A 16,290-nucleotide genomic window follows, 5' to 3' on the forward strand; every position below is an offset into this window, starting at 1 on the left:
TTGACCGGAAGAACGGAAGAGGTTTGGCTACGAGCCAAAGCGTTATAGGAAAAAACACGCACAACTTCTTGAGATTTGAGCTAAATACCACTTCATTAAGTTGTGGGAATTTGAGGATGCTCCAAAACTGAAGAAGAAAGATAAATTGACAGACTACTTTTTCCACTCTCACTAGGCTATTATGGGGAAGTAGGCTACTTTGTTTATTTAGAAATTCGGCATGAGTCTACTGAGTGACAACAAACCGTTAGGTTAGTTACAGTAACACGGTTTATGAGACGCTCGCAAGCCGTCACACAAGCAGATGTTACTCACACCACACGCTCTGACATCACTCGTCTGCTGCCCGTCCACGAAAACCGCGCACTAATTTCACTTAAACGAGCTACTGGCCATTTTATGAGACCAACTATCGGATATGGCGCATTAATGAAATAAAGAAACACACTGATTAGACTGCACACAGCCAGTTCAGCGTGTGTCATCACCGCACAGAGAGGAAATGAAAATTCTTACCCACTGCATTGGAGTCATTCTCTCTGACCCCTCAGACAGTTCACCTTGGCACAGCCAGGCATCATCGAGTGTGGTCGTCATCTGCTTCCTAAGCCACGGAAGCACCATCGTGCGTATGTTATGTCTATGTTGGAATAACCTATTAATCACATAGGAAATATGATATTTCGGAAATCGGGTTGATTGACAGGGACCCCCGCTAATTCCCTAGTCTAGTAACTGTTGAGTCATCATTCCAGGGGTTGACTGAGTGCTGCGTCGCCACCTTGTGGTCCTTTCATTCTGGCACCCCGGGTACAAAATGAGTCGGGACATTCACCTTTCCAAACCCTGTCTAGCTGTTGAGTTGTGTGGTACAATCAAAGTAAAAAAACAAACAAGGACAAAACAGCCATAACAAAAGAAACACTATGGACAGATCATAGGGTACCAACATTTTGTTTATAATATGAGGGCAGTCAGTTAGAAATAAAATACACATGATAAAACAGTTTCTTTCATAGTGTTAGTGTTTACTTTGGTATACAATCTAATGTTCTGTGACAATACACATTTACTATATTCTTTATATGAGAATATCTGTGAGCATCCATCCATCCAGTATAAAGCTGACCTACAGGGATATCTTTTACATAATAACATAGTCATACCATAATTTATGCTTCACTTTGCAGGACTTTTCTTTTTCAGGCAACCACTGCATTTCAGGCAATGAGTTACAAAATAAAGAGTGTTTAGAGAACGGTAAAAGAAGAGTTGTATTGTCTTACAGTTAGATAACTATTAAATTGTGTTATGACTTTCTTTTGACAGTTGCCATTCCTCACACCAGTTGTCATTCCTCACACCAGTTGTCATTCCTCACACCAATTGTCATTCCTCACACCAGTTGTCATTCCTCACACCAGTTGCCATTCCTCACACCAGTTGTCATTCCTCACACCAGTTGCCATTCCTCACACCAGTTGTCATTCCTCACACCAGTTGCCATTCCTCACACCAGTTGTCATTCCTCACACCAGTTGCCATTCCTCACACCAGTTGTCATTCCTCACACCAGTTGTCATTCCTCACACCAGTTGTCATTCCTCACACCAGTTGTCATTCCTCACACCAGTTGCCATTCCTCACACCAGTTGCCATTCCTCACACCAGTTGCCATTCCTCACACCAGTTGCCATTCCTCACACCAGTTTCCATTCCTCACACCAGTTGCCATTCCTCACACCAGTTGCCATTCCTCACACCAGTTGCCATTCCTCACACCAGTTTCCATTCCTCACACCAGTTGTCATTCCTCACACCAGTTGCCATTCCTCACACCAGTTGCCATTCCTCACACCAGTTGCCATTCCTCACACCAGTTGCCATTCCTCACACCAGTTGCCATTCCTCACACCAGTTGTCATTCCTCACACCAGTTGCCATTCCTCACACCAGTTGCCATTCCTCACACCAGTTGTCATTCCTCACACCAGTTGTCATGCCTCACACCAGTTGTCATTCCTCACACCAGTTGTTATTCCTCACACCAGTTGCCATTCCTCACACCAGTTGCCATTCCTCACACCAGTTGCCATTCCTCACACCAGTTGTCATTCCTCACACCAGTTGCCATTCCTCACACCAGTTGCCATTCCTCACACCAGTTGCCATTCCTCACACCAGTTGCCATTCCTCACACCAGTTGCCATTCCTCACACCAGTTGTCATTCCTCACACCAGTTGCCATTCCTCACACCAGTTGTCATTCCTCACACCAGTTGCCATTCCTCACACCAGTTGCCATTCCTCACACCAGTTGTCATTCCTCACACCAGTTGTCATTCCTCACACCAGTTGCCATTCCTCACACCAGTTGCCATTCCTCACACCAGTTGCCATTCCTCACACCAGTTGCCATTCCTCACACCAGTTGCCATTCCTCACACCAGTTGCCATTCCTCACACCAGTTGTCATTCCTCACACCAGTTGCCATTCCTCACACCAGTTGCCATTCCTCACACCAGTTGCCATTCCTCACACCAGTTGCCATTCCTCACACCAGTTGCCATTCCTATCCATTGCATCTGCCTTACGACAGGGGGTTCAATATAGTGTTAATATCAAAGTTGCCTGAGATGGATGAGATTGCCCCTAGATACTGATCAAGGGTCAGTTTTGTGTCTTTCCCCCTTCATGGTTAAGGCGGATGGTGAACTGATCCTAGAACTGTGCCTAAGGGTAGCTTCTACCCAGAGATTAACTTTCCAGCGCTCACAGCCTGGTCCTCTGATTGGCTGGCAGCTCATCCTGGTCGAGTCCCCACAGGAAGTTGCGCAGGCGTGTCACTTCCTTTTGTAGCTCAGGGCTGGGGATTGGCTGGGAGAGGTCTAGCTGAGGTGTCTCATTTGGCAGGATGAGAGGGGGGTGGTCCAGGAAACTTTCGAAGATGTCTTGGACAGAAAAGCATGAATAGAAATGTAGTGGTCTGAGATTCTTAGGAAGAAATCATACCCCTTCTATACATGTGTACTTACAATGTTCGGAATGTCTAAGGGCTGAATCCTGACTTGAGATCACAAACATTTTTTAATTGACATAAATGCATAATTTACATGAACATTCTACTTATCTCAAGTTTGCAGTTGTATCTAATGTTGTGTTCATAACCAAGTTGGAAGTTGTGAAGTCGTAAATACCAGTTAGATGCATTCACATGCTTTAAACTCATTGAGAAACGCCGATTGGCTAATGGCCAACAAGCTTCATCAACCAAATCAAATCAAATTTGAGTCACATGCGCCAAATACAACAGGTAGACCTTACAGTGAAATGCTTACTTACGAGTCCTTAACCAACAGTGCAGTTTCAAAAAAATATGGATAAGAATAAGAGATAAAAGTAACAAGTAATTAAAGAGCAGCAGTATAAAAATAACAACATATAAAGGGAGGTGCCGGTACAGAGTCAATGTGCGGGGGCACCGGTTAGTCGAGGTAGTATGTACATGTAGGTAGAGTTATTAAAGTGACTATGCATAGATGACAACAGAGTGGCAGTGGTGTGGAGAGGGGGGGGGGGGGGGCAATGCAAATAGTCTGGGTAGCCATTTGATTAGATGTTCAGGAGTCTTATGGCTTGGGGGTAGAAGCTGTTTAGAAGCCTCTTGGACCTAGACTTGGCGCTCTGGTACCGCTTGCCGTGTGGTAGCACTAGGGTGGCTGGAGTCTTTGACAATTTGTAGGGCCTTCCTCTGACACCGCCTGGTATAGAGGTCCTGGATGGCAGGAAGCTTGGCCCCAGTGATGTACTGGGCCGTTCGCACTACCCTCTGTAGTGCCTTGCGGTCGGAGGCCGAGCAGTTGCCATACCAGGAAGTGATGCAACCAGTGCTGTTGATGGTGTAGCTGTAGAACCTTTTTGAGGATCCCATGCCAAATCTTTTCAGTCTCCTGAGGGGGAATAGGTTTTGTCGTGCCCTCTTCACAACTGTCTTGGTGTGCTTGGATCATCTTAGTTTGTTGGTGATGTGGACACCAAGGAACTTGAAGCTCTCAACCTGCTCCACTGCAGCCCCGTCGATGAGAATGCGGGCGTGTTCGGTCCTCTTTTTCCTGTAGTCCACAATCATCTCATTTGTCTTGATCACGTTGAGGGAGAGGTTGTTGTCCTGGCACCACACGGCCAGGTCTCTGACTTCCTCCCTATAGGCTGTCTCGTCGTTGTTGGTGATCAGGAATACCACTGTTGTGTCATCGGCAAATGTAATGATGGTGTTGAAGTCGTGCCTGGTAGTGCAGTCATGAGTGAACAGGGAGTAGAGGAGGGGGCTGAGCACGTCCCCCTGAGGGGCCCCTGTGTTGAGGATCAGCGTTGCGGATGTGTTGTTACCTACCCTTACCACCTGGGGGTGGCCCGTCCGGAAGTCTAGGATCTAGTTGCAGAGGGAGGGGTTCAGTCCCAGGGTTCTTAGCTTGTTGATGAGCTTTGAGGGCACTATGGTGTTGAACGCTGAACTGTAGTCAACGAATAGCATTCTCACATAGGTGTTCCTTTTGTCCAGGTGGGAAAGGGCAGTGTTGAGTGCAATAGAGACTGCATCATCTGTGGATCTGTTGGGGCGGTATGCAAATTGGAGTGGGTCTAGGGTCTAGCCAAGAGGCTTCTAACCATAATCTAAAATTAGAGCCATCATGCTTGGAAACACATTATAGTGTTCAAAAACCATATTAATAGATTGCTATTTATAATACATTTTTTGTTGTTACATTTATCTACCGAAAATGCTGTTATCGAAGTCTATTCCTTAGTAGGTGATGTCAGAGATCAGCATGTGGGAGAAGTCGGAGCTTAGGGATGATAGACGAGTTTCCCACTAGTAATTACTAGTTGGAGGAGTGTTCACATGGATTTATTCCCAGTCGTATATGGTAAATACTACCTTCACACTTGGTTATGAATGCAGCATTAGCTCCTACATAATGACCCTCCAGGACTCCCAACTCCTCCCCTCTCGTGTCTTACCTCCACTGAGCTCCGTCCCAGGGGGAGGGGCCCAGGAGGTCGGTGGGGCTCTGGCCGGTCCCAGCTTGTAATGGGTCAGCAGATGGTGCAGCTGGGTGGGGCTTAGCAAGGCATGGTCCTCCTGTAGGCTGGCCCAGGATGACTGGCGGAGGAGAGACAAGAGAACAACCAATGAGCAACAAAACAGAGAAGAAGGAAAAGTGGACGATATCAGCAATGTCTACAACAGATGGGATGCCAAATCTAAAATCTACCCCTAGCCCCTTGTCACCTCTAGATGACCCCTTATATCTGAAAATAACTAAATGGGTGTGAACAAATGAATGGAAAAGCTTGTCTATCTAGCTTCCTAGAGCGGTTATCATACAGTTTATACCTATCTGATCCAATCAGCCTTAGGAGAAGGCATCAGGAAGTGTCTAGAGGTAGGGGCTAGGGGTGGATGTGTGATAAGTCAAATAGGTTTAGAGGAAGAACAACACAACAACAAAAACAATGAGACCAAAACATGATTCTTTATCCAGAATGTTTTGTTTTGGGTCATTATCTTGCTAAATCGACTGATTGTTAACTGGCTAAACCAGCATTATTTATACCTGGATGAGGCGGGTCTTAGGGACGCACAGGAAATTGACTGTGACGGACAGCTTCTTCAGGAACTCAGAGGCGATATCTCCAAGTCCTGCGCCCTGCAGCCAGTCCAGAACCAGGTCCAGGTTTGTACGGATCTGGACCGCTCTAGACCAGGAGAACAGACCATCTGAGAGAGGGAGGGAGAGAGGGTGGAGGAGACAGAAAGAGAGAGAGAAGAGGAAGAAGCGACAGAAATAGAGGGAGTGTGTGTGTGTGTGTGTTAGTGCACATCTGAACCAGGGTTGGAAAGTTCAAGTTATTTCAGAGCCGCACCCAGATTCTCTGTCTCGCTGTGCTTGGTAGCGCTCATCCCCTTACGACCTCTACACTAAATGGTTCGTGCACAAACAATGGCTTGTGTAGCGGAAAGCAATTTCTGCATGTGTAATGTGGAACCCACTTAGCTCATGACTGCAGCTTCCTCAGACCAACCCCTGACCTTGGACCCCAGTATTACCCCTGCCCTCTCACCTCTCTCCAGCAGTGTGTTGAGCAGGGAGGTGTTGGTGAAGAAGAAGAGGTAGCCGAAGGTTTGGGAGGTGAGTGGGGGGGAGAGGCAGGCCTCCCGGGACAGCATCAGGGAGCAGCGGTACACCTCCACCAGCCCAGCCACCGTAGGGGGGAGGGAGGACACGTCTTCCCCCTCTCCCGCCCCCCCACCACCCTCATGCCCATCCATCTCCCTACCCTCATCTCTCTCTTTCTCTTTCTCCAGGCTGGAGAAAGGGTTGTTGTCCAGGAGAGCTGGCAAGAGGGAGTACAGCGTCTGACAGAGACCGAGTGACAGAGAGAGAGATGAATTCATGTGTTGATCGGGATATAATTATGTACGGTAACTTGATTGTGTCTTGAGTGTGAGGTAACTCAACCTCCCTCACCTTTGTGAGGTGGTACACGCACTGCTGGAAGGTGTGCATTATCACGTCATCAAGCTGCGCCAGGGCCTCGGAGCAGGTGTCCAGGTCAGCTGACAACACCGGGTCACCAGGAGCTGAGGGTAAATATATATGCATTAACTTCTAACTACTGTCATATAACTACTGTTATTGCAGAACAATCCAAAATATATTTCACTTCTCAATGACACAACTAACTCTTGTTTTGACTACTGTGGGGCTAAATGATGATAGCTGGAATGTCACACAGGAAGAGGAAGACAGGGAGACACAACAGCCATGTGATGTCAAAAAGAGTGAAAAGGTTGATATTACAAAATGCTTTTATTGTAGAAAGAAGCTTTTTTGGCAGATGATCGATGGTGATCTGCATTGATCAAGAGGAAACGGACTCTTATGACACAGGTGTCTCACCCTCAAACTCCCAGTCTCTCTCCATGGCCTCAGCTTTGACCTGGAAGAAGTTGAGGAGCTCTGTGGCATTGGACATCCAGAACATCAGAGGTCGAAGGTCAGAGGACAGCTTCTGAGCACTGGGCGCACTCAGTTCAACCTCCTGCTCTGTGGAACTGGACAGACCAGACCAGAACAGAACACACAGTGTTATAGAAGTTGTTGTCACTATCTATCTCAAGGAGTTACAGCAAGTCCTTGATCTATTTTAATGAGCATGCAGTGACTGGGTTCAGTAACACTTTATTTGCATAGTCCATCTGCAGATGCTCTACAGTAACAACATTTCAACAAACTGTCTACTAACCCTAACCTAACCCTCAATTTAACCCTTATCCTAGCCCTTGTTCTAAACTTAACCCTAACCTTAGCATGCAGTTACTTATCAACAGATAGTTTGTTGATAATATGACCATATGTAGAGCATCTACAGAAGGACAATCCAGACTATCCAAATAAAGTGTGACCCAGGGTCCCACTACATCTGATTTCATCTGTTAACTGCTATTCACTTGGGATAACATCTGCTAAATAAACATTAATATTAATAGATATTTGTGTACAGTATTAGTTTATCAGTATCATATACAGTTTATACTTTGTGTAAACGTCACATATTTTAATCATGAATCCTTGCATAATGCTAAATAGTATCTGCATGTTCATCACATTATTTACAGAGACACAAGCTGGACAATCACTTCTCTTGATTCCCCCTAATACAGCCCTAAGGGAAGTTCCAAACACAGGAAACAGCTGAAATATGACGTTGAGCAGCAATGATCTTACTTTTGCGTGGGATGCTTATCCCCGAATTCCTTAATGTTATCCTGTAAAAAGAGTTGGAGAGGGAAGAGAGGACATGAGAGGAGAGACACGTCTCGGCTTAGTGGCAGAGGTGGAGAAGGGGGGATTACAAAGTCTGGACAGGCCACCAGGACAATTACAACACAGTTTCCAGAAGGAAGTGACATCAGCTTATCCCCAGTTCTGTTCATCTACAGTGACAGGCATCTGTCTGTCTGAATGAATCCCTGTTCACAGTTTCAGAGAAAGACGTGTCAGTCCGGTGCTGGCTTTATAGCCCTTTACAATCCTATTTTATCTGGTGTGTATCTTTCTGTGTCAGTCTTGACTGAGCTATGGCTAGTTAGCGTTATTACAACTGAGATGATCCTAGACAGTTTTTCAAATGAACTCACCCAAACGATCCCTTTGATCTGATTGGCTGCTTTCAGCAGCAACTGAGGCGTGAGGGCGGGATCCAGGTGTTTGGAGGCATGGTCAATCATGATTGACAGGAGAAAGGCTGGGGCTAAAGGCCCGCCCTCTGAGTCTGGAGAGGAGTTCTTAGAGATTATCTCCTGATGGAGAAAGAGTGAGAAACAGTGGCTTTAATTTATGGTCTTGTTTCAGCTCATATCACCCAAGAAAGTAATATATGTGGTAACAATGGATACTTTAAGTTTCAGGTACCTCCCCCCAACTTATATAACACAGTTCTCTACTCTAATCTGTAGCAGACAGGTAGCAGACACAGTGGTGTAACTAACAGACACAGGGTTCTTTCTTCTCTCACCTGTAGCAGAGCGTCAGCGTGGCGGGGCTGGAACCGCAGCAGAGCCTCAGTGGAACCCAGGTACTGCCTCAACGCTTCCTGTCTGTCCACCAATCCCGAGAGGCAGCAGGTGGAGGGAACATCCGCTTGCCAAGGCAGCGCCAATGCCAGCGGAGGGGCCGGGGTCACGCGGGGGTCACGATACAGGAAGAGAAAATGACCTCCTATGCCAATCACGTCCCCAGGTTTAAGCACCGCCTCCCGGTAGAGAGCTTCTCCGTTGTGTGTGACAACTCCTCCTCTGAAGGGACGCATCAGAGCTGGGGGGAGAGAGAAAATGGTTGATTAACTAGTAACACTATAATTGAAGTTCTGCTCATAAACTGATTATAAAAAGGTATGACAGGTTTCTAACCATATATAAGGGGGTATCAAGAAGTGTCTAGTGGGAGGATCTCTAGAGGTTGATTGTGGACAGGGAAATACTGTAAAATCAGGTGTCAACGTGTAGTAAGGAATTGTTACTTCTTTGGATAGATGTAAGCACATATGAATTGTTACTTCTTTGGATAGATGTAAGCACACATGAATTGTTACTTCTTTGGATAGATGTAAGCACACATGAATTGTTACTTCTTTGGATAGATGTAAGCACATATGAATTGTTACTTCTTTGGATAGATGTCAGCACATATGAATTGTTACTTCTTTGGATAGATGTCAGCACATATGAATTGTTACTTCTTTGGATAGATGTAAGCACATATGAATTGTTACTTCTTTGGATAGATGTCAGCACATATGAATTGTTACTTCTTTGGATAGATGTAAGCACATATGAATTGTTACTTCTTTGGATAGATGTAAGCACATATGAATTGTTACTTCTTTGGATAGATGTCAGCACATATGAATTGTTACTTCTTTGGATAGATGTAAGCACATATGAATTGTTACTTCTTTGGATAGATGTCAGCACATATGAATTGTTACTTCTTTGGATAGATGTAAGCACATATGGAAAAGGCTCCCTATTTTGCAGGCACATTTCTGTTTGTTGAGGTCTGCAAACATCACAGGGGTAGGGCCAGGATTTAGGACTAGGGTTGTTTGTAGACCAGGCCTACCTTGCCCAGGGGGAGCGTCGGGTACGGCTGAGTCTCTCCTGACCAACAGGTGCCTGGCCAGCATGTCTGGAGCAGAGAGGAACGTTTCCACCTTCAGAAGCCTCTTCCCCTTCCTCTCCCTTTCTCTGTCCTTCTCTCTCTCCCTCATTGTTGGCTTCCGCCCAAAAACGTGTGTGTGCCCTGCCATGATGTACAAAACAAAGTCCTGTAGAAAACACAGAAAACACACACAGAGGAGAACGGAAGAAGGAAATAAAGAAAGAAAGAGAGAAGGGAGTTTGTTATCATCTGAAGGACATGGTTATGATAAGGGGACATCTTGGAGATCTTAAGTTGTGCGGAGGTCAGGAGATAAGGTATGAAGTGTGTCACAGTTTGCTACAATGAAGACCTGTGTGAGGTCACTGTGAGAGATGGAGTGATGTACACAGTGGGGTTGTGTGTGTCTACAAAGGTATTGTGTTGCTGTGAGTCTGTTTTGTGCTCAGGGTTGAATGGGAAAGGCTGGGGAAGGGTTGGAAACAGTGATGGTATGTGGCGATTAGGGAAATGCAGGTATGATGTCATGTTCAGGGTGTGTGTGTATGATCATCTGGGAGGCGCAGGTCTAACCTTGCTCTGGTCGTAGCCCTGCAGCAACAGGAAGTAGGGTCGGTCCGTGGGCGGGAGGATCAGGCTCTGTGACATCACTTCCAGGTCGCAGGCTGAGTAGTCTTTCTCCTCCTCCACTGCTTTGTCTGCTTTGTTTCTCCGCTCCACCTCGTCTCTGACCTTTGACCTCATCATCTAAGACAGAGGGAGGAGTCTTTATGGTCAGACTGCTGCACTGCTGAGATTAGGTGGGGTTGACCTGTTTCTATCATGTTGCAATATGTGTTGAAACGCATCCTCACCTCTCCGTGCTCCAATGGAGCTATCATGCTCACAATGTTCTTCCTGTCCTGAAGACCTGCACTGTTGTTAGGGTGGTTTCCGGAGCGACGGGGGTCATTGCCGATGTGGTTTCCTTGGCGACGCCTCAGGCTGAGGTTCATGTCGCTGATGCTCCTCCTGAGTTCCGAGTTCCGTCCTCGATGACCACGCTCGCCCTCCTCAGCCCCGCCCCCCGACTGTATGCGGCTCCGCCTCCAACGTACACCTGTTACCACGACAACCAGACATATCATTAAAAACAAAGAAACTACACTTTTCACTGGATGACTGTAGGAAACCCCAGATGTAAGAGCTGGTCATCCAGAGACTCTATATTGTCCTTTTACCTGTGTGGTTCTCCCCTTCCCTCTCTCGCTCCTTCTCTTTCTCCCTCTCCTCTCTTTCGTAGTCGTCCCGTCTCTGGATCTCGAAGCGGCGTTCAAACCCCTCCTTGGGCCGCCACATGTCCACCAATAGCAGTGGGCACTCCCATTCAGCCACGCCCCTACGACACTCTGTCTCCCATTGGAAGGCTCCATCCGGTTGCTGGATGGGCTTTCCAATGACATCACACAACAGGAAGTCTTCCGGGCTGTGTTTCTGCAGGGCTAGGAGAGGGAGGCAGGGCGACCAGGCACATTTTTTTTCCTATGAATATGACTTGCATAAAGTGGACATTATTGCTCAATTGAGGTGTTCACAGCTGTGGTTTATTTACTGGAACAATTATGGCTAGGTGCCTGACTTCATGGTGCAATGAAATGTGTCAACAAGGAATATGAAAACCAGGAAGCCACTGGCCCTTTCTCTACAGTTACCGTCATTTTCTGTCCTTTTGCCATGACAGGCATAGGCTAAAGTCCCAAAGCTTTTGGCTATAATAGTTATTGTGTGGTAATCATACAATAATCTAATCCCATGTTTATCTGTACTTTCACGCCTCTCTTACATGAATCCCTGTAGTGTACTCGATCTGTTCTCTTTCTCTTTCTGCCTCTTACCTGCATCGTCCGTCTCCTCCCTCTCTCTCTTTCTGCCTCTTACCTGCATTGTCCGTCTCCTCCCTCTCTCTCTTTCTGCCTCTTACCTGCATCGTCCGTCTCCTCCCTCTCTCTCTTTCTGCCTCTTACCTGCATTGTCCGTCTCCTCCCTCTCTCTCTTTCTGCCTCTTACCTGCATCGTCCGTCTCCTCCCTCTCTCTCTCTGCCTTTTACCTGCATCGTTCGTCTCCTCCCTCTCTCTCTCTTTCTGCCTCTTACCTGCATCGTCCGTCTCCTCCCTCTCTCTCTCTGCCTTTTACCTGCATCGTTCGTCTCCTCCCTCTCTCTCTCTTTCTGCCTCTTACCTGCATCGTCAGTCTCCTCCCTCTCTCTCTCCGTATAGCGGGTGATGACCTGGGCGATGAGCTGTTTGGCTGTAGAGTGGGCGGTGGCCAGCAAAGAGCGGTAGTTAGCCCCACTAGACAGAGCATCCCCATAGATCTTGATGAGGCCTGGGGCTGTGGAGGAGGCAGGGGGCAGGTAGTGGTGGGAGGAAGGGGCAGCACAGTGGGCCCACACCTCCCTCTCCTTCTCCCCTATGGCCTTGTCTCGGTCACTGTTGGAGCGCCCCCTCAGGAAGAGGTGGGAAAGACGCTTGGTGCGGGACTGGGGCCCGGCGGGACGGGGCCGGAGGAAGGCCGGAGAGGGAGAGGGGGATGGGGGAGCGAGGGAGGGGGTGGAGATGGAGAGGGAAGATGGGGCCTCGTGGAGGGACGCTGCGTCAGAGCTGGTGGTGGACCTAGTGAGGGAGAAGGAGAGGAGGGGGAAAGAAAGAGAGGGGAAGTCAGCTGTGAGTTATGGTTTACAGAACTGAACATAGACAATATTAACTGCTAGAAAACGGTCACAAGATTCAAGGAACACTGCATGACATGTAACATATGACCATACAATCAAATTAGTCCATAACGAACTGTTGTCTTGGTTAATTTATTGTATGCAAAAAACATGTCAGACATTTAACTTGAATGTGGCTGGAGATATAGTGAGGAGGACTGAAGGGTAAACAAACTGAATACAGAACAAACTGAAAAAGCAGCGAGTCAGCAGACCGACCGGCAGACAGACCGAAAAGACCAATGGATTTAAGAGACCTGGGATAATGTGTGATTAGTTGAGTCAGATGTGTTAGTGCTGGACTAGAACAAAATATTTGAGAATCAACATTGGACTAAGTGACATTGAGGTACTGTACATACATTTGAAGTCTGAAGTTTACATACACTTAGGTTGGAGTCATTAAAACTTGTTTTCAACCACTCCACAAATGTCTTCTTAACAAATTATAGTTTTGGCAAGTCGGTTAGGACATCTACTTTGTGCATGAGACAAGTCATTTTTCCAACAATTGTTTACAGACAGATTATTTCACTTATAATTCACTGTATCACAATTCCAGTGGGTCAGAAGTTTACATAGACTAAGTTGACTGTGCCTTTAAACAGCTTGGAAAAGCCCAGAAAATGATGTCATGGCTTTAGAAGCTTCTTCTGACATCATTTGAGTCAATTGGAGGTGTACCTGTGGATTTATTTCAAGGTCTACCTTCAAACTCAATGCCTTTTTGCTTGACATCATGGGACAATCAAAAGAAATCAGCCAAGACCTCAGAAAATAAATTGTAGACCTCCACAAGTCTAGTTCATCCTTGGGAGCAATTTCCAAACGCCTGAAGGTACCACATTCATCTGTACAAACAATAGAACGCAAGTATAAACACCATGGGACCACGCAGCCGTCATACCGCTCAGGAAGGAGACGCATTCTGTCTCCTAGAGATGAACGTACTTTGGTGCAAAAAGTGCAAATCAATCCCAGAACAACAGCAAATGATCCTTGTGAAGATGCTGGAGGAAACAGGTACAAAAGTATCTATATCCACAGTACAATTAGTGCTATATAACCTGAAAGGCCGCTCAGCAAGGAAGAAGCCACTGCTCCAAAACCACCATTAAAAAAAGCCAGACTACGGTTTGCAACTGCACATGGGGACAAAGATAGTACTTTTTGGAGAAATGTCCTCTGGTCTGATTAAACAAAAATAGAACAGTTTGGCCATAATGACCATTGTTATGTTTGGAGGAAAAAGAGGGAGGCTTGCAAGCCGAAGAACACCATCCCAATCATGAAGCATGGGGGTGGCAGCATCATGTTGTGGGGGTGCTTTGCTGCTGGAGAGACTGGTGCACTTCATAAAATAGGTGGCATTATGAGGCTGGAAAATTATGTGGATATATTGAAGAAACATCTCAAGACATCAGTCAGGAAGTTAAAGCATGGTCGCAAATGGGTCTTCCAAATAGACAATGACCCTAAGCATATTTCCAAAGTTGTGGCAAAATGGCTAAAGGACAACAAAGTCAAGGTATTGGAGTGGCCATCACAAAGCCCTGATCGCAATCCCATAGAAAATTTGTGGGCAGAAGTGAAAAGGCGTGTGCGAGCAAGGAGGCCTACAAGTTAGTTACACCAGCTCTGTCAGGAGGAATGGGCCAAAATTCACCCAATTTATTGTGGGAAGCTTGTGGAAGGCTACCTGAAACGTTTGACCCAAGTTAACAAATTAAAGGCAATGCTACCAAATACTAATTGAGTGTATGTAAACTTCTGACCCACTGGGAATGTGATGAAAGAAATAAAAGCTGAAATAAATAATCCTCTCTACTATTATTCTAACATTTCACATTCTTAATATAAAGTGGTGATCCTAACTGACCTAAGACAGGGAATTGTTACTAGGATTAAATGTCAGGAATTGTGAAAATCTAAGTTCAAATGTATTTGGCTAAGGAGTATGTAAACTTCCAACTTCAACTGTAGGTAGCAGAGAGACTGACTTGACAGAGACAGCGCTGGGCCAGCGGGCCCCCAGCTTGGCAAAGTGTTTCCTGGGAGAGTTGATCCACAGACCCACAGGGAAATGGAGCTTCCTGAAGCGAGGACTGTCAGTCCCCTCCATCTGATCCATCTGAGAACCAACGAGAGAGAGAGATAAAGGTATTGTGTAATGTGAGAACTCAAAGAACACAGATCAAATGTTCATAATCTTTGAGTTAATTAATTAAGATGTGTGTGGACTTTACTGCTTTACATTCTATTCACGTGGGCCTGAAACAGGCCCTTGATATATTTGGACATAAATCAAAGGTTGAATTATCAGGGGGAAGAAGACATTTTCCTCCAAACAACCCAACTAGGAGTATGTAATCCTAAAATTGTCAAATAATGAATAGTTTAAGGTCATCATCATGAATAGTTTGAGATCCTCCGGATCCCTGTAGAATTGTTCATTGCTACACACCAAAGCAATTTGGCTGTGGAAGTGATTGTTGCCCCCCCCATTGTTACAAAAATTATTATAATAATTTAAATGGTAGATAGGTTACACTTGGCTCAAATCATCTCCAATTCTTACGTTACAGCACTGTAAATGACATCTTTGTCACAAAGGTACTCTAAATTGAATGTGTGTCATTCCTCCTTATCCAAACAGGAAGTGTGTTGTACAGGCCTCAGATCCAGCTGTCATGTTGAAAGGGAAATCCCCACTCTTAAGGTAACTACATGTCTGTCCCTCAGCCTACAACTAGGAGTAGAATGAAATCACCCGTAGACACTGACCTAAGGTCAGTCTGAAGTTTTCACTCGAATGTAGAGTTTGGGGAGGGAAAACTGATACTAGATCTGTGCTTAGGGGCAGCTTCAATCCTTCTAAAATGATATGTGTCAAACTGAAAAATTAAAGTAGAGCGGTTCAAATTTGAACCCAACTAATCTATTTTTTTAAATGTATTCTACTTTCTATAATGTAATGTGGCAAAAGAAACAGCAAGAACATATCAGCAACATTTTACGGTGGAAAATTATCAACATTGGGATCTCTAGCTTATCATGGATGACAGCGCAAATGTTAAAAAATGTCATGGAAAAGTAATGAACCAATGCAACACAATATGCCCTCTACAATAAAAGCGTTTTGAAAGTACTTACCGAGAAAGACTGCAGTTCCCTCTTCGTATAAGTATTTTATTAGTCCTTCTCAACAGAAAAAAACAAAATGGTTAAAAACAACTTAGTATTTTCCTTTTTCCCCAAGACAAAAACTCCATTTTCAAAATGTCTATCTGTGCCACAGGTATCTCTCTTTCTCTCGAACACGTTCTCTTCATCAATATAGTCTCTTTTTAAATCAGAACATATTTTTCTCCACTCTCTCTCTTTTTCTTTGTGTTTTCTGTCTGTCTTCTAGGTAATGGTGGTAAGGGCTCCTTCTCTCTCTTTCTCTGCCTCTGTGGGTCTATAGATAGAGAAACAGGCCCATTGTTCTAAGTGACAGAATTTCCTTCCTTCATGCTGGACAACACCTATATCCTGAGAGAGAGAGAGAGAGAAAGAGAGAGAGAGAGAGAGAGAGGAAATGGGGAGATTATTTTGTGATGCACACACTTGCTGGCCCCTTGTACCCTCCCTGGACATACTGTATATACTGTACATACACACTATAAAGAGATAAGACTAGGAATAGAGAATGGGGGAGGGGTTAATCCAGCATTCCCTTGTCTCCCACAAGCACACATGCACACTGGTCGGATTCCGTTAGACCATTGTCTTTGGCATTAGGGTGCTTTGGAGCGCTGGGGTTGGGTGC

The 16,290-nt window shown here is 45.6% G+C and overlaps 1 protein-coding gene across 2 annotated transcripts; it reads right to left on the bottom strand.

The window, feature by feature from the left end:
• Positions 1-938: 938 nt before the first annotated feature.
• rasip1 (Ras interacting protein 1) lies at positions 939-16,013 on the bottom strand. 2 transcript variants are annotated; one of them, XM_036968754.2, is made up of 16 exons: positions 15,633-16,013; positions 14,480-14,610; positions 11,948-12,381; positions 10,950-11,210; positions 10,584-10,828; positions 10,303-10,476; positions 9,691-9,895; positions 8,585-8,883; positions 8,208-8,369; positions 7,795-7,835; positions 6,967-7,121; positions 6,535-6,647; positions 6,128-6,422; positions 5,620-5,783; positions 5,024-5,165; positions 939-2,952 (listed from the first exon to the last, which is right to left on the bottom strand). In XM_036968754.2, exons 2-16 carry the CDS (start codon positions 14,608-14,610, stop codon positions 2,774-2,776), a joined length of 3,000 nt encoding a protein of 999 aa, XP_036824649.1. In that variant the 5' UTR covers positions 15,633-16,013; the 3' UTR covers positions 939-2,773. The 2 variants fall into 2 exon arrangements, with proteins under 2 accessions (XP_036824649.1, XP_090081219.1); XM_090225093.1 differs by lacking the exons at positions 11,948-12,381; positions 14,480-14,610; positions 15,633-16,013 and adding an exon at positions 11,604-11,742.
• Between the last annotated feature and the right edge of the window lie 277 nt (positions 16,014-16,290).

Source organism: Oncorhynchus mykiss, chromosome 3 (genome assembly GCF_057628025.1).
Source record: "Oncorhynchus mykiss isolate SJ-2025 chromosome 3, ASM5762802v1, whole genome shotgun sequence".
Taxonomy (NCBI): Eukaryota; Metazoa; Chordata; class Actinopteri; order Salmoniformes; family Salmonidae; genus Oncorhynchus; species Oncorhynchus mykiss.

Coding starts and splice junctions, on each gene's coding strand:
- rasip1 (XM_036968754.2), bottom strand. CDS start 14,610: ATGGATCAGATGGAGGGGACTGACAGTCCTCGCTTCAGGAAGCTCCAT. Junction 10,829..10,949: donor GGAAGGGGAGAACCACACAG/GTAAAAGGACAA, acceptor TCGTGGTAACAG/GTGTACGTTGGAGGCGGAGC. Junction 9,896..10,302: donor AGGGCTACGACCAGAGCAAG/GTTAGACCTGCG, acceptor TGTTTTCTACAG/GACTTTGTTTTGTACATCAT.